Source organism: Tachysurus fulvidraco, chromosome 10 (assembly GCF_022655615.1).
Source record: "Tachysurus fulvidraco isolate hzauxx_2018 chromosome 10, HZAU_PFXX_2.0, whole genome shotgun sequence".
NCBI classification, from domain to species: Eukaryota; Metazoa; Chordata; class Actinopteri; order Siluriformes; family Bagridae; genus Tachysurus; species Tachysurus fulvidraco.
This window is the reverse complement of record NC_062527.1, coordinates 16,895,132-16,918,330: the sequence shown is the minus strand read 5'-3', so window position 1 is coordinate 16,918,330 and position 23,199 is coordinate 16,895,132. Positions and strand designations below refer to the sequence as shown.

General features: G+C 38.5%; 1 protein-coding gene across 1 annotated transcript; it reads left to right on the top strand.

Annotated features, from left to right (window-relative positions):
- The first annotated feature begins 558 nt into the window (after nucleotides 1–558).
- slc34a1a (solute carrier family 34 member 1a) lies at nucleotides 559–22,133 on the top strand. The gene is made up of 13 exons (XM_027165117.2): nucleotides 559–684; nucleotides 3,123–3,189; nucleotides 5,919–6,083; nucleotides 6,161–6,304; nucleotides 7,901–8,044; nucleotides 11,338–11,449; nucleotides 12,262–12,457; nucleotides 12,598–12,684; nucleotides 15,183–15,282; nucleotides 15,708–15,875; nucleotides 17,685–17,801; nucleotides 19,130–19,254; nucleotides 21,417–22,133. The coding sequence occupies exons 1-13, from the start codon at nucleotides 574–576 to the stop codon at nucleotides 22,011–22,013; spliced, it is 2,133 nt and encodes a 710-aa protein (XP_027020918.2). The 5' UTR covers nucleotides 559–573; the 3' UTR covers nucleotides 22,014–22,133.
- The last annotated feature ends 1,066 nt before the right edge of the window (nucleotides 22,134–23,199 follow it).

The window sequence follows — 23,199 nt, the reverse complement described above, 5'->3', positions numbered from 1 at the left end:
CGAGTATATTTATTCCTGATGAATTTTCCCATCTAGCATATTTGAGGAAAATCCCTGGTTCTGTTTGAATGGTATGCGGACTCGGAGAAACCGAAGACCTTTGGGATCAGTCGGTTTGGAGGTCAAGTGTATCCGAAAGTATGAGAAGGTGCTGAAAAGCAAAGCAATGAAGCATAGATGACCTTCAAGGAGTCAGGATGCTCAGTCTACATTTTTCTGTAAAATTTACAGGTCTGATCTGTTACTTTTGAACCTGTTGAATAGATAAATCATCATCAACAACAACAAGAAGCTGTCTGAAAACCAGGCCATGCTTCACAAACTGATTTTGGCACCATTTTGCCACAAGATGTCAGGTTTTTACAAGACGCCACACGGTTGAGTAGACTTTCAATCTGGTTAAATATTATTATCCTCCAGTTATTTCAAAGTTTGTCATTAGTCAAAGTAACTTCAAGCTTTCATTTTCAGGCCATGATACACATGTGGGCAGGTGATTATTTAGTTGCTGAGTGTGCAGTGAGAGCACATTTGGGTTAATGAGTGAGAGAATGAAATTATACCCCAGTGCACATGGTTGGAGCTTCTTTTATAAGCCTGGAAACCCCTTTACATCAAGGGTCTTCAGCCGTAAAGACTTCTCACCTGCTGAGGAGAGAATTAAATCTCTGTGCTTTTAATAAGGTAAGATGCCATTAAATTAATGTCAGTTTATTTCTCTCTCTCTCTCTCTCTCTCTCTCTCTCTCTCTCTCTCTCTCTCTCTCTCTCTCTCTCTCTCTTAATTATTTGGCCATTTTAATCCAACATACAAAATGCTCAGAATATTAAGTTGGAGAAATGACTATACACAGGTTTTACTGTAAAAAAAAAAAAAAAGCCACATAGAAATAATTCCGAGATGTTATTCCATGTTATTATTAGCTTGTTATTTCACAGTCATGTAAGTAATTAAGTAAGCCAGATGAGTCTTTAATAGAATTCATTTAACACGTACAGTATATCTACACAGGCCATTACATTTAAAAATGATGTTCAAACTCAGTATGGAGGAGATAAATGTCATAATATATTAATTTCTTCAATGTCATGACAAATAACCGATGTTAAGGTTAATAATACGACTGTGAGTGGAAATGTCAGTATCTCATTTTTCAAGTGACCGACTCTGATCCCTGTAATAGAAAAAAAGAATTCTATTCAATTTCATGTGCTGAAATTCTTTGATACATGTAATTGTTTGTGTTTGCGATGAATGTACTGGGACCGGGGTTGCCAGATTTGAAAACAAAGATGAAAACATCCCAATAGATAAACACACAAAAAAGACAGAATGTTTATGTGGAGGTTATTTTGTATGATATGGTAATGGGAGTTTTTTTTCCTGCTCCTTCTAAATTCTGTCACATGGCAAGAAATCTGAGGCATTCTGAAGCAAACTCATACGTGAGACTACATGCTGCTCATTTTACTCTCTTGTGCTTGAATCACCCTTTTAGTGTGACACAGCTTCATCTGGATGTCTATGAACAGAGCCTCACTTAGAGTTATCTTGTTTGATGTGCTCAAAATGCAGATGAATTATGAGGCTTCTACGGCAGTTTTATATGTAATAAAGATAGCTTGCTCAAGCATTATTGCACAATAAAGGAAGAGCAACCAGTTCGGAACATCTGGACTTTCTGTATGCACTTAAAGCATTTATATTCATTCAGCTTTATTCAGTAAGAGCTTTATCATGCTCAGAGTCATGATGGATCTGGAGTCAATCCCAGGTAGTGTGTGTGGAATGCATTACAAGAGAGCTTGCGGGTACACACACACGCACGCACGCACGCACACACACACACACACACACACACACACACACACACACACACACACACACACACACATACACACATTTTCATGTACTACACCAATTTCAAGTAGCCAATCCACCTACATTTAAGGTTTTTAGGACATTGAAATAAATTCACAGATCATTTAATTGTAAAACACACACACACACTCACACACACTCACACACACATTTTCACAATTTCGATTAGTCAGTCCACCTACACAGGGTTTTTAGGATACAGAAGGAAACCCACAGATGATGTCATTACAGTACATCTATAAACTTGTACAGATTTTCAGAAGGAAAGTCATTTCCATTCCTTTCTGCTTTCCAGTGAATTGACTAGAGTAAATCTACACTAGTGTAATAAGGCTGTTAAGTATTAAGATATAAATTTAGATACAGCTGTGTGAGCTGAAGTTAGACCTGGCTTCGGTACATAAGTAAATCAAGCATAACTAACATATTGGAAAGGTCTTTCATTTGCCACATTTGCCTTAAATACCTCAGATACTTAACAATTTGTTTAACATAAATTTCAGGCCCCCAACAGACAATTATAAGCTGTAACAAGGGTGTATGTACAGTAGTATGGCATAACGATACTCTACTGACTGATTCCTATTACAGAAAGAAAAAAAAAACAACAATAATAAAAAGCCTATCTACTTATTAAGGTGGTTAATGAAGCTCTGTGTCTCTAAAAAAACAGTGTATCCTGGATTTGTATTAGACAACTACAAATCTATGTCTCCGTATTCAGGCCACCAAAGTGCTGCTTTCGAGATTGTAATGCCCCATGAGCTGCAAATGAATGCAAGTCTGTCACTGTAATTTGAATGGCATTCAGAGCCTGCTGCTTTTAAAAATGCATTAGCAAAGCCTCATACGAGACTGAAATTCCCACAACCTTGACATGAAAAATGCATTTATTCTTAAATACGCTGTTCCTAAATAGAAGGTAATGACAGCGGAAGGCAGTTGAAGCAATTAGCCGAAAGTGTGCGTCTTTCAGCTGACCGTCTGAGATCGCAAGTGGCGTCTTTGTTATTTACAGCATCTTACATGAGCTTGTCTTTCATAAAAGGTCAGAGACGAAAGACTTATTAACTGTCGGATAATTAATCTCTTGTGAATAAAAGCAGGCACATGTGTTTCAAGAAACACTTCAAAGTTTCTCTGTATCAGTGATGAAGAGATTTTGCTGTCCTAATAACTTATAAATCCACATGGCTGTTAAATTTTAATACCCACCATTCCCTTCTGATGTTGTTTTTCAGGAAGCCATGTCCAGCCGGCCAATCGCGATCATATCGAGTAAGACAGGACAAGGTAGAAACAACCATGGTAAGCAAATGAAAGGAAATTCAGAACATCGTTCTTAATGTTTTATTGATATCTTTCACAATTTTTGACATTGAAATGCAGTCTTAGGAAGTAATGAATAAAACCACTGAGGGAATGTTGTCATAGGAAAAGAATCAAGAACATTTACAGTAAATGTAAATTTAAATGTGTTTCTATTTATCCCTAATGAACAAGCCTGAGGTGACTGAGGTGAATGTGGTAAGGAAAAACTCCCTTAGATGGAAGAGGAAGAAACCTTGAGAGGAACCAGACTCAAAACCTCATCCTCATTTGGGTGACAATAGAGGGTGTGATTAAAAACTGTTATAAACACCAGAGAGTGTTATTATGAATAATGTTCATTTTATAGTCAGATGCAGTCCTAAAAAAAATTAGAACAACTGCCTTACCAGTTGCCTGTTTATTAGCTGTTACTATAAGAATGTTAACATATTACAATTAATATAACAAATTTTTCAATGATGATTAGCACTACTGTCGGAGAGGCACACTTTTCGACCAATCAGAATCTAGAATTCATCGGAGGTTGATAGTCAGCCACTTTTTACACCTACGATGAGCAGAAAAGCATCTCAGCCTCTCATCCTGAGGTTACAGTAGGAACACCAAAATGGAAAAAAATTGGAAAAAATTTCAACTAACATTAAAAAAAAAAAAAAAAAGATTGTTGACAATATATCACAACACAAAATTAAAATATTTGTCAGCAAAAGAGAAATATTCTATTGTAAAATGCAACTTCTTTGTAATGTCTAGACAATTATTTCATGCTGAAATATTGAAAATTAACTGAGACATTTCAACAACAGTAACAACTACTCAGGATAATTCTGATGATGATTAGATCAAACCCGGTCGATATGTCCCGACTTTATAAGGCTAACGTCTCCAACACTTAATAACTGGACATGTGCTATAGATTTTGTTAAAGTCTTAATGAAGTGATCAGTTCCTTTACTGCTGAAGCATTGCTATTGTTTTCTTCTGTTCACAAACGAAAACCTGGGAATATAAATACCAGAAATTCAAAAATTACTTATTAATAATAAAAAAAAAACATAGAAAAGTAAATAAGCTAGCATTCTCATCAGAAATTACTAGCGTCTAGGCAGACAAATTTGTTTAGAATACACTGGAAATGTAAAAAAACGTATAACAGGCCAGGCCCGGCCTGGCCCACCCAATCAGAGGCTTGGCCCACACCACATAACAGCCAATTACAAAATTGGCGCGATATTCAATTCAGCTCGAGATACGTTATTTTCTCATTTCTGCCCAACCCCCTTTTTCCCTGTCTAGACAGACAGACAGACTTAGCTCATTCATTCACATTCACGCAACCTTTGAGGTAAACGGACGTGCTTATAAAGTAATAAACAACAGTCACAGTAACTTTATTAGAACTGTTAGTGAACATGATAAACACAATATATATTGCGTAATGAAATACAACATGTACAGATTTCTTGTTCCGAAAGGCCAAAAGAAAACCACTTTAACTCTCCAGGACACAGCTACCACCTCCTCATTCATTTGCAGCAATGAGGTCGGAGAAATGGATGAGTCGAGTTCATCTGCAGCTTCCGATGGTGTCAAAAGCACAAATACACCCACTGAAAGATGCAGCAATTCTGTCCCAAATAATTTAAACAGGGCGAATCCTTACCAGCCGGTTCTGAAATCATACCCCCGAACTCTTTTTGGAGGTAGAGAGAGATGTTTTTTGGCCGCTTGGTATAACGGCCGTGGCTTGAATATTCTGTAGATCGCGATGCATGCTTTTGTTTTCCATGTCGAGTGTTTGGTGTTGCTTTCTCTGAAAATTACACGTTTATTTCGACAGGTTTTCGAACTGGAAAGCAGCATTAGAACGTTTAAAAGAACTGCCCCTTTTTACCAAAACCCAATTCTTACAGTTCATGCTTCACTCAAGGAACAGGTTTGTTCTAGTTAATGTAAATAGTTATTTTAAAAGAGCTGTCCCTTTTTAACAAAACATTACAAGAATAAACCCAATTCTTACAGTTCATGCTTCACTCAAGTAACAAGTTTATTTTAGTTGATGTAAATAGTTATTTTAAAAGATTTGCCATTATTTATCAAATCTAAAGTTACTTAATTGATAAAAGATCTGTTAAGGGGTCAAAAAATATTATAAATGCAAAAAGAGAGAATGTAAAAATAAACATGTTAACCCCTTTTATATATAAAGTTACTAAATAGTTCCAAAATACAAAAAATATTAAAAATGAAGAAAACACAAACACAACAATAACAAACAACCCTAACAATTGTCTTAAATATATGGTATTAAAACTATACACATGAGAGATTAAAGCATTAAAGAACCCCTCACCCACCCCAATCCAACCGGACCACCTGGAATATCACTTGGCCCACCTTTCATCTCATATCTGGAGCCGGGCCTGACGTATAACGATTTTCTTACGGAAGTGTAACAGACTTCATGTAGGACACTGTTAGTCTCCTTTAGTTAAAATTCAGCGCACATACTTTCTAACATCTAAAATTTTCACAGATAAGTGCTGTGATTTGGGGGAAAAAAACAAATTGTGTGTTATATCTGACTCTGTAGCTGACTCTGGATAATGGATGTGAAAGTGGTGTTTTTTTTTTTTTTTTAGTTTTTATTTTCACAGCCCTATTTCTTGCTTGACTCTTGTTTTTTTGTTTGTTTTGTTTTTCAGGGATGAACCCCCACAGCCACAGAGCGTGTGAGTGCACAGAGTTGGACTCAGCTCTGTGTGGGGAGACTGGCCTCGGCTCCACCGTGGATCTAATCAGCAGCTGTTCTCACACACGTTGCAGAAACCACTGTCCTGCCTACAAACCCTGGCTCCCAAAAGTCCAAGGTGTGGTTGTGTGTATTGTCCCTTAGATGTACAAATTCTTTGAAAATTTTTTCAAATTCTGCTTTCTAATTGCGCAGAGCCGACCAACGATCTCAGAGACAGGAGAAAGAAGATTAACACGGTGTTTATTGGTGTGCTGAAGATCCCGCTTCTCTTCTTCCTTCTCTACTGCTTTGTTTGTTCTTTGGACACCTTGAGCTCTGCTTTTCAGCTGGCCGGGGGTAAGTACTTCACTGTAAGTCTGATCTGTTCGATTGAACCGTGTGATTCAATGACACTGAACACTGAAAACTGAGTCAGCCTGAAAAATAAACAAAGATCAACACAAACGTGTAGCCAATGAGCAGAAAGGGGCGGGTCTAGTCAATATTTGCGGAGAGAGTGTTCAGTGCGCATGTGTGACATTAGCAGAAAGCGGTTTTAGCATTGACATGGAGGATAAAAACAAAGAAAGAAAGCAAAGAAAGGCAAGAAGTAGGACGTGTTAATATAGGATCAGCTTTCCAGTGCTGGAGAGAACTGAAGGAGTGGGAAGTTGGCCACATATTCACAGATTGGAGTTTCCCGAGTCAATAACTCCTGAGCTAAACGCTGTTACTACACAAATAACACCTCTTTTCTATCGTAGTAATGTAGAGAGGCAGCTACAACCGTGCTTTGTGTAGTAACAGCGTTTATCTCAGGAGTTATTGACTCAGGGAAACTGAGGCGCTGTTTTTTTCTCGATAGGTGAGTAACGTTGGTTTTGCTTTGTTACACAGAACTAAAATTCTTCTATTGTTCTTCCCTTCAGCTATGACACATTTCTTCCCATTAGTTGCCTGGGTTATGTATGTATGTGTGGGCGGAGCTATCGATATAGGGGTGGGACCCATTTGGTTTAGGGGCGTGTTTGTTTTGGTGATCTTATATGCCAACATTGGCTTTCAAACATCGGTGACCCTGCCTTTAACAGCAGCAGCATGTATAGTTAAAGTAGATCATTAAATTCCACCACAGTTGTGCAGTTTTTTCTTTTCTTCTTCTTTTCTCTTTACTGTATAGTTCTGACATTTGAAATGTTAGATACAATTACAATATATAAGTTATCTCTGTTGTCTTACTCATCACGGATAATTGTTACCATGTTGAACCTTTACATTTACACTTTATCCTCATTTTTACTTGTTTACTGATCCAATTAACCCCCTTTTTTAAAACACAAACTGTTCACCTGTTTTGGGACAGTGAAAGACTCAGGGCTAAAATGTTGCATTTTTTTTTTACAATTATTTTTACTTTTACATTTATTCTCTGGGTTTAAATATTATCAATTTAGTGTGGCATTTATATAGTGGTTTATTTTCAAAAATGCTTTTGTTTGGCTGTCAGTTTTATATTTGTGTCGTTATTGTGGAGAGATGTGACCTGTTTGGCAAGCAGGTGGAGCACATAGCCCTCCCCTTTCCCAGCATCCTGCTCACCCGCAGCTACACACAGAGCTGTGATACTCCAGACACAGAATCACAACAGGGTCCTGTCTAATCTTATAACAGCAAATAAAATAACTCATTTCTTTATGCTGACTGGGGTTAACAGGTTTTGTGTTCTTTTCTAAAATCATGTCAGCTATCTTTTCAGCTGATGATCAGATATACACAACAAATATCAACTGTAGGTAGAGATATGACTAAAGAACATAGCAATACTTTTAATTTTAAGATACCTCTACAATAAGTGCTTTAAGCACTGGAATAACCCTAATGTCTATATAGTGTGAGTTTAAATCTTTAACTTAGTCTGAACCTGCAACTAAACCTTCTGTTTAATGTGTGCAGGTAAGGTGGCTGGAAATATCTTCCAGGACAATGTGATCCTGTCGAACCCGGTGGCTGGCTTGGTGGTTGGCATTCTGGTCACAGTACTGGTGCAGAGCTCGAGCACCTCCACTTCCATCATAGTCAGCCTCGTCTCATCTGGCTGTGAGTATTACAGACGAATTTCTGAAGCCCTTGTGCAAATAACATCCATGCTACTCTCTGAAAGATAAGAGCTCTTCATTCCTGTCTAGATTTCTGACGCAAAAATTGAGAACACTTTGGCCAGAATCAATAAATTCTTAATCTAACCTTTATTCATTGATTCTGGCCACTGTGTTCTCTTGAAAGCGTCCGAAGCGAGTTCTTCCCTTTCGAAACAAAACAAGGATGCTATTGACTTCACACAGCATCGAATTATTCAGTAAATTGAAGTGTTTTTGGAGAAGTTTGCCTCCTGCACTTTAGGGCTCCAGGAGCCAATATTTTGGCATCACGACCTCATGCTCTATTAATGCACAAATATTGCTAGCAAACAAAACAATCATGTAAAAACCTATTTTTTATAAACCTATACTCAGGAAGGAAATAGTATAAAGAATATTACACAGGAACAAACCACTATTTAAATTGTTAATAGGATAAACAGCCAACAACAACCTAACTCCATCCATGAGTGTAAAAATGTCTGCACTGACCAAGGCAGTTATAATCTAATGCTCGAATTAACAATTTAACCCTTGCAGCATCTTTTTGTATGTGAAAACTCACAAACCACAAATCATCTGAGTAAACCCATTGATTGTTCATATCCATTAAACTTGATTTTTTTTTTTTTTTTTATATCTTTGTCATATCTTGGAGTTTCCCAAGACAGATATCTTTACTTCTTTTTGGTCTCTTTTACTCTATTTCTACCTGACATGGTCTTGAGTAATTCATAATAATATGATCCATCATTGCATCTATCAATTCCAGAGGTTTAATTTATATTTTGTGGTTATCATGTATCATATTTCATCAACTTCACATAAGGATTATATTTAGATTTTATTTTCAGAGGTCTGAACTGTTTGTCCAGCAGAGGGCCAACACCTCTGTACTTTACTCTATACTCTACACACAGAAACCCAACAGTGGGACTATTAAACCCTAAGCAAACCCTGACCTTAATCTTATAATGTGTGGCTGTAAAATAATTAATCTGTTTATAGTGTTTAGAAATAATTAACGTTGAACCCAATCTGATTTACTGAACCCATGAGGCATTTTCTATTCTGCCAATGGAATCCCAGTTTATCAGATAAAAGGGCTTATGAAGGGTTTATAAATGTTTGGTAAAGATTTTTTGGACATTTTTTGTCGTGCAAAATACACATACAGTACAGAGGCAAGAAGATGCAGTTAGATTCTGATCATAAGTGAAAATAGTGATAATATAAATATGAGAAGAAAAGTTAAATAAGTGCAGCATTATGGACAACAGCTACTGTAACTGTAAATTATAACAGATAAGTTGTATATTGGCATTATAATAATGGGCATTATTAGTGTAGAGGAGGTGTGAGTGGAATGTCATGGGATGATTAGCGCATTAGCTCAGAGTTCAGAAAGCTGACAGCTGAGGGAAGGAAGCTATTGTTTAGTCGGCCGGTGTGACAATACAGTCTTCTGTAGCGCTTCCCTGAAAAGAGTAGTGAAGACAGTCCATGATTTAACAAAGTCATTTTTACTTGCGTTTTAACGTTTTAACAAATATCGAAAAATCGAAAATTTAAATGTATTAAAAAAATATTATTAGGAATATTGGGGGAACAGTGGTGAGACCGGCCATGCTGTATGGGTTAGAGACAGTGTCACTGAAGAAGAGACAGGAGTCAGAGCTAGAGGTAGCCGAACTGAAGATGTTGAGGTTCTCTTTGGGAGTGACAAGGTTGGACAGGATTAGGAACAAGTACATCAGATGGACAGCTCATTTTGGACGTTTGGGAGACAAAGTTAGGGAGGCCAGATTAAGATGGTTTGGACATGTTCAGATGAGGGAGAGTGAGTATATTGGTAGGGTAATGTTGGATATGGAGCTGCCAGGCAGGAGGCAAAGAGGAAGGCCAAAGAGGAGGTATATGGATGTAATTAATGAGGATATGAAACTAGTGGGTGCAAGTGTTGAGGGTGCTGAAGATAGGGATAGGTGGAGAGAGATGATAAGAAGGGAAGAGCCGAAAGAAGTAGAAGAATATTGGGGGATAAAAACATTAATAAAGCTGCAGCATTATATGGATATAAAGGAATTTACATTTACATTTACAGCATTTGGCAGACGCCCTTATCCAGAGCGACGTACATAAGTGCTTAAATCTCTAACATTGAATCATTGATTAAATTCTTATTAAATTCAAATTAAATTCTTGTTTTAATACTAAAACCCAAGATTGCTGTGAAAATGTAATTCTTATTAATTAAAAAAAAACATTTTCTCTTCTTTCAAGAAGTCTTGCTATCTCCAGATTTTGCTTTCAATTAACTGCCTTAAGAAATAAATATAACATAAGTACGACTCTCTGATAAACACAAAGCAGATGGTGTTCAGGGATGAAAACACACAAAGCAGTCGGACAGGGGATAGAACAGGGAATAGAAGTTCAATACAAATAGTTTGTTCCCTTTTTCTTTCAAATTAAATCCCTGCTCATCAAGCTTGACAGAAAGCTCCATCTTAATGCGCTGCTTGTCACAAACATTTGAGCATTAAGAGCTGTCAAAATCAAAAGCCACGATAATCATTTCAGATTGTAGTGGAACTGGCATGGGATTTCGTCCACAGAGTGCCTTCGATGAAAAAGTCCTCAATGAGAAATTCAAAGTAGAGAAATTCAGAAGAGCTTAACACGATGGAATGATTTTGCACATGTTATCTGGGGTTTGTTCTTTTCCAGGGCTGTGAACTGTAGCAAATTGGTGGTGTGATTGAGCCTTAGCCTTTTCACTCTGTGCTGGGTTAAAATGCTGATGCTGCCCTGAGTGAATAGCAGAAAGAAAGTGTAATTACAGGCAATTACTGATGCAGAAGCTGCCGTTGGCGAGTTCAGGGGCAGATACAGTCTGGGTGGTGTTAAAACACCGGGGCAGCAGTGCAAACAGTTCGTATAGCTTCTGATTCTATTTAATTGTCATTTAAGCAGAAAGAGTTAGAACGAGATTTGTGCATGAAACACTAAAGAATTGCTTATTTTTTATTCTGTCCTCATGCTCTCTTTTCAGAGGCTATAATCACCACGTTTATCATGCACCATTCAATTATGTTCATTTTTCAATCGAGTAAATGCACTCAGCTCTTGAACAGACTTATTTCTCTCTCCCTCCCTCTCTCTCTCTCTCTCTCTCTCTCTCTCTCTCTCTCTCTCTCTCTCTCTCTCTCTCTCTCTCTCTCTCTCAATCTGTGTCTGTGTATGTTGTAGTGTTGCAAGTGAAGTCTGCTGTCCCTATAATAATGGGCTCCAACATCGGCACATCCGTCACCAACACCATTGTTGCTCTGATGCAGGCTGGAGAGAGAAACGATTTTAAACGGTACGGACGTGAAGCAAACATCTCCATCTTAATATCACACCATGATTCACTGGCCTTTATCTTCATTATCCTCGCCACGATCATGATCAGAACCGCCGTCATCACCGGCTACATCACCGTGTTTGCGCCGGAGGAGGATGAAGTAGCTTTAATTACAATCGCACAGTTCTGAACATGACTCATCCATGATTTCTTCCTGACTTCATCAGCAAACAGGAACCGATACATTTTGGTCTTAAGAGCACACCACAAATAAACTGGAGATTAGAGACTGTGTCAGTGATTAGATTTTCTAGTTTAAGACAATTACCCTGCTAAAAGGACTGCACAATAACTCACTGGAGGTTCTTGAACTTCTGGGATAATATATGTTAATATTTGGTTTTCAGTATTTTCAGCTATGAAACTTTATGAAGGTTCTAAAATTCTTACCGGTAATTATCCTAGCTGATAAATTTAGAATGATCAGGGGTTAAGAGCTTAAAGTTGCAATATGTAAGTTTTAGAAATATCATGTGCTCTAGTGTTAGCATTCAATTCTCAGATTTAAAACTATACTAGGGTAATAAAATTTTTAGCTGCAGTTATCCTAACTGATCATTTTAGAATTATCAACTGTGGAGCAACAAAAGGGTTTTAGAACTTAAAGCTGCAATATGTAAGTTCTAGAAATGACATCTCTTTACTGAATTTCAAAACCAAGAGAATCAGCTAACAAAATCGCATACAATGCTACCTGCTATACCTAGAACTTTCTCTCTGTTCATGTGTTCATGTGGTCTTTTTCACTCCTGCTTCTTATGTGTGTACAGAGCGTTTGCAGGCGCTACGATCCATGACTGCTTTAACTGGCTGTCAGTGCTGCTGTTGCTGCCCCTGGAGGTAGCTACAGGTTTGCTCAGCTATTTGGCCAAAGCCACTGTATCCAAATTCCATTTACAGAGTGGAGAGGAAGCACCAGAGCTACTGAAGGTCATCACTGATCCCGTCACTAAGCTCATCATACAGGTAGGTGGTAAGAGACTGTGAGCAGGTAATCATGGTTGTGTTGATATTCAGTAAAGCAGCTCAAAATTAAACCCACATCCTTGGGTTTTTGCAATAGTCACATTTTAAACATACCTCTTGTTGATGTGTGTTTCATCTAGCTGGATAAATCTGTCATAACTGCCTTAGCGTTGGGAGATGAAAGCATGAGGAACCGTAGTCTGGTCAAAGTGTGGTGTGGCGTTACGGTAAAACTCACAGATTTTTACTTAGGACCTTCTTGCTACGTCAAAACGAGTTATTTACTCCATCCACTCCTCATTTTCCTTTACTCAATCCTTTTCTCATCCATTCTATATTTACATATTTATTTTGTTTGTCCTATTTCCCCTGAATGTATTCCTCATTCACTCTGTTTTTCCCCCACAATATATTCCTTCTTTTCTTCAAACACTTCTTATCTACTCCATCTCAGACTCATTACTCAATATCCACCAAACTCCTCATGTACTCCTAACCCTCATTTGCTTTAGCCCAATATTTGATTTACTCATTTACTCATAAATATATTTATGGAATTCTGGAATTTGCTTTCTATGATTTGTTTTCTCATTTGAATGCTCCTTACCCCAGGGGTAGTTCACTTATTCTTGGTGGCTTGGTTTCTATAGTAACCAATAAGACAGGTTCTAAATAATGTTGCCTAAACAACATTTGGCTATCGCGTTTGACATTGTGTCCTATGATGAACTGGCACCGTATCCAGGCTGTGGCCGGCTTGAGCCCCGAGTCCCCAGGGATAAGCTCCAGGCTCCCTGAGACTCTGTGGAGGAAAGACGTACAAAAAAATTGACTGATGGATGGAAAGATGAATAAATGAATGGATGATCAATATCCATTTACTCCATGTACAGTATATCGTATTTTCTTTCTCAGTCTGTCATTAATTTGTTTACTTCTCCTATTCATATTCAGTCGATCTTAGTAGTCCTGCTATAACATGTATGAAAAATTTCTCTATAAGGTTATAAAAAAAAGCTGAAGTTTTCTCACCCGTTCTTTGTTCTTTATATATGCTGGTCTTGTTGTCATGACCATTGTCAGACATTATATTTATATATGTTGACATTGTCAGCGTAACGTTGTGTGGGAGCTGAAAGTTATCCTCGATCCCTGCCACTGGTGGCGCCCATCCTCTTGTACGCTACAGGAGTCAAGCACAGTTTAGTGATCACACCTGACTAAACACTTCAGCACTAACCAGGTTTATTAGGAGTTTTAGAGCAGGAAATTCACCCAAACGATGCTGTGCCGAGTCAAAACCACCGTCTGTCTCCTGTCAATTTAACTACCGAATGGATGTATTCCCATAAACCTCTCTAATATTTAAATCTTTTTTCGAATAACCAAGGAAACCCCACTATGTGTGCCTTTTTGCTAGCGTGTTGTCTCAGCAGTTATTTTCAACCCGTAGTTCAGACAGAAGAGCAAAACGAGAGCTCTTTCTGAAGGTAAAGCTCAGTCAATCACGAGTGCTGTTGCTCATTTTGTAAAAACCATGGAATGGGTTATTTAATTTTCTACTTATTTCCTTTTCATGACTCACTCTGTACTGAATCTAAACTCTGTATGCTGCATTCATCTCTATCTGTCTGTCTTTCATCACAGTTCAATGCACCACATTAGTACAATACATTAAGCATAATTGGATTATTTCTTTATCGTAAAAAAACTCAAACATCTCAACTTGCTAAAGCACTGTTTCTAAACACACTCTAAATGTGACTGCCTGTGTCATCGCTGTGTGTGTGTGTGTGTGTGTGTGTGTGTGTGTGTGTGTGTGTGTGTGTGTGTGTGTGTGTGTGTGTGTGTGTGTGCGTGCGTGCGTGCGTGCGTGCGTGCGTGCATGTTAAACAGTGCTACATAATGTATAATATGATGCCCTTTGATATAACAATACTAACACAAACATTAGACAATTTTACAGTACAGAACTTGGACTTGAACTTATACTTAAGCCCATTTTTCTCGTGTGATATCAGCATGAACGAGGAACAGCAGAAAGTCCATTGCTAGTCTCTGACAGTTTGAGTTATCCACAGTATGTCATGCTGAGATTTATATGTTGGACTGAAAAACACACACACACACACACACACACACACACACACACACACACACACACACACACACACACACACACACACACACACACACACACACACACACACACACACACACACTTTGGAATGCCACTCGAGGGCCCATGTTAAATACATAAATATGCCATTATTATTTAGTAGCCATCCTAGACGTTTCTATTTAAGAAAAATTTAGCTACTTCTAAGTTGTAAACTACATGCGGATGATTTTTTATCACTTGAACAGAAAGTTCAGAAAACGAACTTCAGAGAGTTAATTTGCTGAATCTGAATAGAAGTAAAGAGTCAATATAATGAGAACTTTAGAACTTAGCATCTCTGAATTGATATTTACTTTAATTAAATGTATGTCTGTTTAAATAGTCACATTTTAAACAGTACAGAAATCTAAAATCTGTTTTATATCCTGTTTTATATTTGTACTTGATGTTCTGGATGTTCTAATCTGCTGCCTGATCTTCTCACACACATTCTTATCCTATACATAAAAATGAGTCTTAATGATCTTATATAGCAAAATATTATGCAGTGAATCTAAATGACACAGGTAATGCTTTAGAATTCATTCCGTCTCTTTTTTCTAGCCAACGGTGAACGTGACAGGGAATGGTTTTCAGAATTGTTCCTCAGTGTTGCATTCTGGGAAGGCTGGTGATCTCATCATGCAGGATAATACAAAGAGATGTACGTATAACCTCTGTGAGTTGAATGCAAATAAAACATGGAAATCCATTCTTTTTATAAATTCAGTCAATACCCCATAATTGCTTGCTTCTTCTTTTTCATTTATTGCATTATTTTAAATTTTTTATGTCGTGAATTTCTGAGTAGGCTATCACCTGATAGATACAGTAGACCATGATTAAAGTTTTATGCTGTAAGGCCGATCTGAGAGAAACCTTTGCCATTAACTGCACTCCTTGTCCTGTTATGACGTTGGTACTTTTCCAATTCATCCTTCCAAACACATTTATCATGACCGATTTAAGCCTCATTCTCGATCAAATCAATCACAGATTTTGCTCTGGCTTTAATGAATTTACTGTGTTTCCAGCAGCTTTTTTTTTTTTTAACATTTTCTCTTCTCTCCTGTGTGTTTTTGGCCACAGGTTTGCATATGTTTGCCAACACTGATCTGTCTGATCTGTCTGTGGGTCTGATTCTGCTGGCTGGATCTCTTGTGGTGCTTTGTTCCTGCCTTATCTTCATCGTCAAAGTCCTTAACTCAGTACTAAAGGGTCAAGTGGCACGAGTCATTCAAATGGTCATTAACACAGGTCCGTTTTTCTTTTTTTTATTTGGAGAAATTTTGGTGAGAAGGCAAAGTCCTGATACTATGATTAAAGCATTTGCTCCCTTTTTGCTCCACTCCTAGTTTGTGTTACAAGCCAAATCGCAGGTTTTCATTAATGATCTTGTTTTTATATGAACAGTTATAAAATATAACTATTTTAAAGTATATAATGAGTTGAGCATCTTTTTCATTGCAAGCATCAGAGGTAAAGCGGTACGTTTTCTACCAAGTCTTCACGATTGACGATTGACCATGTCCCTAATTTTTGCAGTTTCTTGCTATCTAGCTGCAATTTTTTTTAATGAAATCTTATTTGCTTAAAAAGAAATATGTAACTATAACTTGCTCAAATGTATACTGTTGTTACTTAATAAATAAAACTTTGAATTATTGCCAGATTGCTGTGGCTTAGGAGGAATAATACACTGAGACATGCTGATGTGGGAAAATTACTTTGGTTAAAAAAAATTTTGCTTTGCCTTGGGCCACATCACAACACCCAAGTGTGGATTCATTTAACAGCATTTTATTGCTTTCTTTAAGAGTGGAAACTGAGGTGTAGAGCTTCCAGAACTTTACAGATCCAAAGCTACTATTATACTGTAATTTCTTACCAACGGTTACAAGTGATTTGCATGCGGATTGGTTACCTAAATAAATGGTTATTGAACAAATGTCCACGGTGGTTTAGTGGTTAGCACGTTCGCCTCACACCTCCAGGGTTGGGGGTTCGATTCCCGCCTCCGCCTTGTGTGTGTGGAGTTTGCATGTTCTCCCCGTTCCTCGGGGGTTTCCTCCAGGTACTCTGGTTTCCTCCCTCGGGCCAAAGACAAGCATGGTAGGTTGATTGGCATCTCTGGAAAATTGTCCGTAGTGTGTGAGTGAATGAGAGTGTGTGTGCCCTGTGATGGATTGGCACTCCGTCCAGGTTGTATCCTGCCTGGATGCCAGATGACACCTGAGATAGGCACAGGCTCCCCGTGACCTGAGGTAGTTCAGATAAGCGGTAGAAAATGAATGAATGAATGAACAAATGTCAAAATATATTAAAATATGTGTACAGCTGACCATCATAACTTTGTGTGCTTGTTTAACACCCAATTCTGCCCTTATAATAAGCTCCACTCTTTACACTAGATGTTGGAGCATGGCAGTGGGGATTTGTGTTCATTTACGGTACAAGAGCATTAGTGAGACTAGACACTGATGTTGAGTTTATCCCAACGGTGTTCAGTAGGGTTGTGTCAGGGCTCAGTTCTTCCAGTCCAACCATATAAAACAATGTCTTCATGGAGCTCGCTGTGTGTACAGGGGCATTGGCATGCTGGAATAGGTTTGAGTCTCTTAGTTCCAATGAAGTGAAATTGTAATTCTACATTATACAACAAAATAGTATACAATTGTGTTTGTCCAACATTGGCTCATATTATGGGTGTGATGATCAGGTGTCTATATACTATACAGTATAATCAAGATAAATTAAGGTTTAACTCTGATGTAATATACGGTGATCTGGTAAATTTTTATTTTATTACTCAGTAACTATCAGAAATGATTCAGTAACTACAGAAAGCCTATTAAGAATAAAAGGTACTCAACAGTTATTCCTAGTTTTTTTTTTCTTTCTGACAATGTGGATAAATAATACAAAAGTTTTTAAAGATTTTAGAATGGCAAAAATTTCATGAATCATGAAATTTGAGGGTCAATAACAGTCAGTTGATTGTCTTTTTATTTCCCTATTGAATTAATTGTAAAACAAATGTATTCTGTTTGTGTTATTAATCTGCAGATTTCCCAGCCCCCTTCGGCTGGCTGGCAGGATACGTGGCCATGATTGTCGGCGCGGGAATGACTTTCCTGGTGCAAAGCAGTTCAGTCTTCACCTCTGCCATGACTCCGCTCATTGGTAAGCGTTCCACCAAATAAACCTTTCTCAGTATTCAATTTATTATGGATGGTTCTGTTCAAAATATATCGGACTAGGTCATCAGTACAGGATCCTATACTTCTCAACCTGCAACCTAAATAAGTAAAATGACTAGATTTTAGGCCTAATCTAATGTCTACCTTAATCTAACATCAAGCTATCAATTAAAATAAACTGAAATGGTGTAAGGGGCACGGTGGCTTAGTGGTTAGCACGTTTGCCTCACACCTCTAGGTTTGGGGGTTTGATTCCCGCTTCCGCCTTGTGTGTGTGGAGTTTGCATGTTCTCCCCGTGCCTCGAGGGTTTTCTACGGGTACTCCGGTTTCCTCCCTCAGTCCAAAGACATGCATGGTAGGTTGATTGGCATCTCTGGAAAATTGTCCGTAGTGTGTGAGCGTGTGAGTGAATGAGAGTGTGTGTGTGTGCCCTGTGATGGGTTGGCACTACGTCCAGGGTGTATCCTGCCTTGATGCCCGATGATGCCTGAGATAGGCACAGGCTCCCCATGACCCGAGAAGTTCGGATAAGGGGTAGAAAATGATTGAATGAATGAATGAATGAATGAATGAATGAATGAAATGGTGTATAAAACAGTGCTAAATATATCTCCCTTTTTAGTTGTCCTTATCATAAAGGTGATTTAAACAAAGTTTAAATTTTACCAGATGAAAGGATAATAATCTTGTAAGGATCATTGGTTAGAATAGAATTCTTATGAAGGAAAGCTTCAGAGCCTTTTGCGAGTCCAAAGATCAGAACATTACCCACATACCTGACTGAAACTGTGAGCAGAGAGTGAATATTTAATATTAAAAGTGATGAAAAAGCACAAATTAATGAACAGGTCCATCAACAACCCTTGGTTACACTTTAATTTACATCTAGGCTTTGGTGTTTTCCAAGCAAAGCACACAAAGTCTAATTGTTAACGAGAGGTTTCTGCTGTGCCAAATAAGTCGACCTCATCGACCTCGCATTTCACAGCTTCATAAGAACAGGATCATTAAGTAGAACCGCATGACTAGTGCTGTACCAGGCTCAACCACAATTATCATGAAAACAAATCTGTTGTTTTTGTCTTTAATGAAGCTGGAAATTAGATGAAGGGTAGCAAAGAAAAAGATGTAAGGACAAGTAGTGTGCTTCTTATGAGTGTTTGGGATAATAAGGGCTTTCCATCAAGAGCAACAGACCAATTAAGATAAGTCTTTAGCCTTGTGTTCTGTTAGTCAGCCAGTTAAGGAGCTTTTATACACCAGTCGCTGTGCTCATTTTCCATTTTACCTGTGACCTGTGAATGATCAAGGGCTTGGAGTGATCAGTCTGGAGAGGGCATATCCTTTGACTCTGGGCTCCAACATTGGCACGACTACTACCGCTATTCTTGCTGCACTGGCTAGTCCCGGGGACAAGCTGTCTGCTGCCTGCCAGGTATGACTTTGTAGGTGCTGAAAGGCTTAGGTCTTTCAGCTCAGGCTAGTTAATGTGAAGACCAAAAGCACAAAAGACTCTTTAATGTCACCAGGTCTAACTTAAAAGTGCATACTGATTTGCGCTCTTCTATTAAAAAAAGGAAACGAAGAGAAAATTTTATATGCTGTACCTCACTGGTCACAGCTTTTACCAGCTTTGTGTTCTTGCTTATAGTATGATAGTATTGTAGTATATTTTTTTTTTACTTAAAGGCAACTTAAAGATGAAATTGTAGGTTTTCTTAATTTCATTTTAAAGGGATACAAATTCCCAGGTGCAAATACAAGTATTTTATTTAAATAAAAGGCAAATAAATTCAAATCAAGAATAATACATAGAGCAAAACATGAACTACTGTAGCAAACCCTGACGTTGCCAACAGGAAACAATAGTAGATTGAAACAAAAACATAGCAGCTAAGCGCAAGAAACTAAGGTCAGAGCGATCAAGAGGGCATTTGACAAGGTCATGTGATTTGCAGTAGACTATGAGGGCTGATGGGCTATAAAAGGAACATCACATGGCATGGGAATAACATTATCTCAAACCTGCCAAAGAGTGGAATATATTATGCAGCAAGTGAATAGTAAGAACTTCAACTTGATGTTTTGGCGATTTGGTGAAAACTGGGGGATCAACTGGGGGTGTATCTGGTTTGTTGGCACAGAGGAGCAAAATGTTTAAAAAATGAGTGCTGGCTATGATAAACAGGTGGCAGAAAACACAGTGCAAAAGTGCAAAGCTTGCTGTATATCATAGCTGTAGACCATTCAGAGTGCCATGGTGACCCTTGTCCACCACCAACACCGCCTATGTTAGGCACAAGAACTTCAAAATTAGGCAATAGAGAAATGGAAGAAGTTGGTTTTGTCTGATGAATCAAGTTTTCCATTACATCATGTGGGCAACCAGGTGTGTATGGAAAAGAGATGGCAAGAAAATGCACTATGGGAAGAAGAAAAGTTGGCAGATGCAGTGCTCCCAACACATCAACTTCTATCCAGAACTGCTTGCTGAAACACTTGCTGTCTAATATATCCTACTCCTTGTATTATGTTATTCACTATTCACTACTCAATATTATTATGTGGTTAGCTTGTCCGCAAAGAAGTGTTGGATCTATCGATGGTTATGTCAGACATAGCATGTAATATACGTGGCCCGTTGTTTCTTTCTTTGGAATCGAGGTTAAAAAAAAAAACATGTCAAGATGCCTCAAGAACTTGCAAGGTCATATGTAGGTCACTTGAACTGATGCCAGATTGTTACATTATATAGTTTATAGCTACATACAGTATACAGCTAATAACCAAATTGGAAGAAAGGAAGAAAAAAGTCTGCAGTTATGAAACACAAGACTGTGATAAAAGAAACCTGACCTCTGCACAGCTCTTTATCACAATGAAACAGCAGAATAAAGGATAATGTATGAACTTATTACCTCTGAAGCACGCTTACTTGCGGCTGAGATCGAGAAAGGATGAGTCATCAACGTTTTGTTCTTTTGTACGTTTTGTAGAAATTGTAGTTTTGTATCCTAAGACCGAAAATTACTACAGCAAAGCAAAATGCCATTATCTTGAGTCTCCCAGTTTTTAGTAGCAGACACAAATAAAAAAAAAGCAAGCACTCGCTAGACATCATTGAGATGTGGCATGTTCCTTAAACAATGTTGTGTCATACTTCAAAATATGTTATCAAGTGTTTACAGGATTATTTTGTATTTGTATTGGTAATATGTTAATGTTAGGGTTAGGGCAGAGTGCTTGGACCCATATTGAACAAAATACAATAAACTAAGAACTTACTGTATATAGGGACAAAAATCAGGAAAACTCAGAACGGGAAAGTGAGCAAGAGAGCATGTCCTTACAGTAGCATCTGTCAAGTTGTGGGAAATATTGTGCAGCAGGTGGCAAGTCAGTTCTTGAAGTTGGATGTGTTGGAAGCTGGAATACTGGGGTAGGGACTTTGACAAGTTGTGATGGCTTGACAACTCGGTCAGAATATATCTAAAACAACAGGTCTTGTGGGGTGAGTCCAAAATGCAGTGGGTAGTATCTAAACAAAATCAAATCCATTTATATGTTCTGTTTTCTATGCTTTCTCTTTCCCCTCAGATTGCTCTGTGCCATTTCTTCTTCAATGTGTTTGGAATCCTACTGTGGTACCCGCTGCCCATCAGCCGCTTACCAATCCGCATGGCGAGAGCATTGGGTGAGCGCACAGCTAAGTACCGCTGGTTCGCTGTGCTCTATCTCCTGCTCTGCTTCTTGCTACTCCCTGCACTGGTCTTCGGTCTCTCTCTGACCGGCTGGCATGCCATGCTTGGTGTGGGAGCACCATTCACCGGAGTCGCCATATTCATAATTCTGGTAAACCTACTGCAGTCACATAGCCCCACACACCTGCCCCGATGTCTCCGGAACTGGGACTTCCTGCCTCTGTGGATGCACTCACTCAAACCTCTGGACAAACTCATTACGAAAGCCACAGTTCTTTGCTGCAAGTCCGACAAGTCCAACTCTGCCAATCTGGACCCTGAAACTGCAACCATTCCCGATACAGCTAACATAAAAGTAGAATCTGTGGAATCTCAGAGAAAGGCTCAATTATCTTACGAAAACCCTGCACTTTCACTTCAGGACGAGTCACCTCCCCAGCAACGAGTGTTTAAGCTAAAGGGGCTTGAACGTTGCAACAGCACACCACTTTAGAACCAATGTTACCAAATAAAACCCTACAGCTAGTGTGTGTTTGTTTTTCAAGACCAAATGACAGTTTTCAAGCATTCAAAACCAAGTGGTGTGATTGGTATAATAAAGCCGCTCATATTACACAGTTTTCAAAATTTCTTCATTCAGTTCATTCAGGTTAGCAACAGATAATAATTGTGCTGTATGTGTGATCTGTGATTACAGCTTTGGGACACTTAAGGTCTTGAGTTTTAACCATAATCACTGCCCAGCTGCTGTTTGGATAAAAGTACAGTACAGTAATCCCTCACCACTTTGTGGTTCAAGTTTTGCGGCCTCAGTGCATCGCTGATTTTTCAAAATAATTAATCGAAAAATAAAAATAAAAACAGTTTCCCAGGATGCCAGAGGCTTTGTACATACCCATGGGCACTCAGACAAGGCACATGATTGGTTCCCAGCACGAGATCTGAGCTGATTGGCTGCCCATCATCGCATCCTCTCCCAGCTTCTTCCCTTGTTGTATCTCTCCACTCTCGTTCACGCTGTCAACTGTGTCTCGCGTGTTGTGTTCGAAATTAACTTTTCGTTAAGCCCTTACAATGCCTCCTAAGCGCCGTGCCTCTGCGAAAGATTCCTCTAGTGAGCCCAAGAGGAAGAGGAAGTTGATGACCACCAGTGAAAAGGTCAAACTTAGAGCCAATCCTACTTCACGGATTTTCACCTATCGCGAGGGTTTCCTGTCCCCATTAACCACGATAAACGAGGGATCACTGTATTATCCAAATGAGCAAATACAAATGTAAGTAACCATGTAGTGCTAAAGTGACTTTATGGAATCTCAATCAGCCAACGGCTTTATGCCTTAAAGCAGAGATATGGATGTCTACTTGTTCAGTAATCACATCTTCAGACTAAGAAGGCAGGTCTTTTTTAAAGCACATATATTATACATTGAGAGTTTGCTGCTCTATGTGCTCTCATATGAGTTGGTTAGTTTATAGGTAATGGCAGGGTGAATGTAATTGTTCATCAATAAAATGGACCTTTGCTGTTCACAGAAGCACAGTCTGGGGCAATACGTGCCTGGTGTTTAAAACACACATGATTGAAAGCCCTAGATAATAGTCTCACACAACAGCCAATTTTGGGTTCCTACAACAGGAGAAGCTATAAAACAGCGACAATTACGCTACAACACACCTGG

Coding starts and splice junctions, on each gene's coding strand:
- slc34a1a (XM_027165117.2), top strand. CDS start 574: ATGGTTGGAGCTTCTTTTATAAGCCTGGAAACCCCTTTACATCAAGGG. Junction 6,305..7,900: donor TGCTTTTCAGCTGGCCGGGG/GTAAGTACTTCA, acceptor TAATGTGTGCAG/GTAAGGTGGCTGGAAATATC. Junction 8,045..11,337: donor CAGCCTCGTCTCATCTGGCT/GTGAGTATTACA, acceptor TGTATGTTGTAG/TGTTGCAAGTGAAGTCTGCT.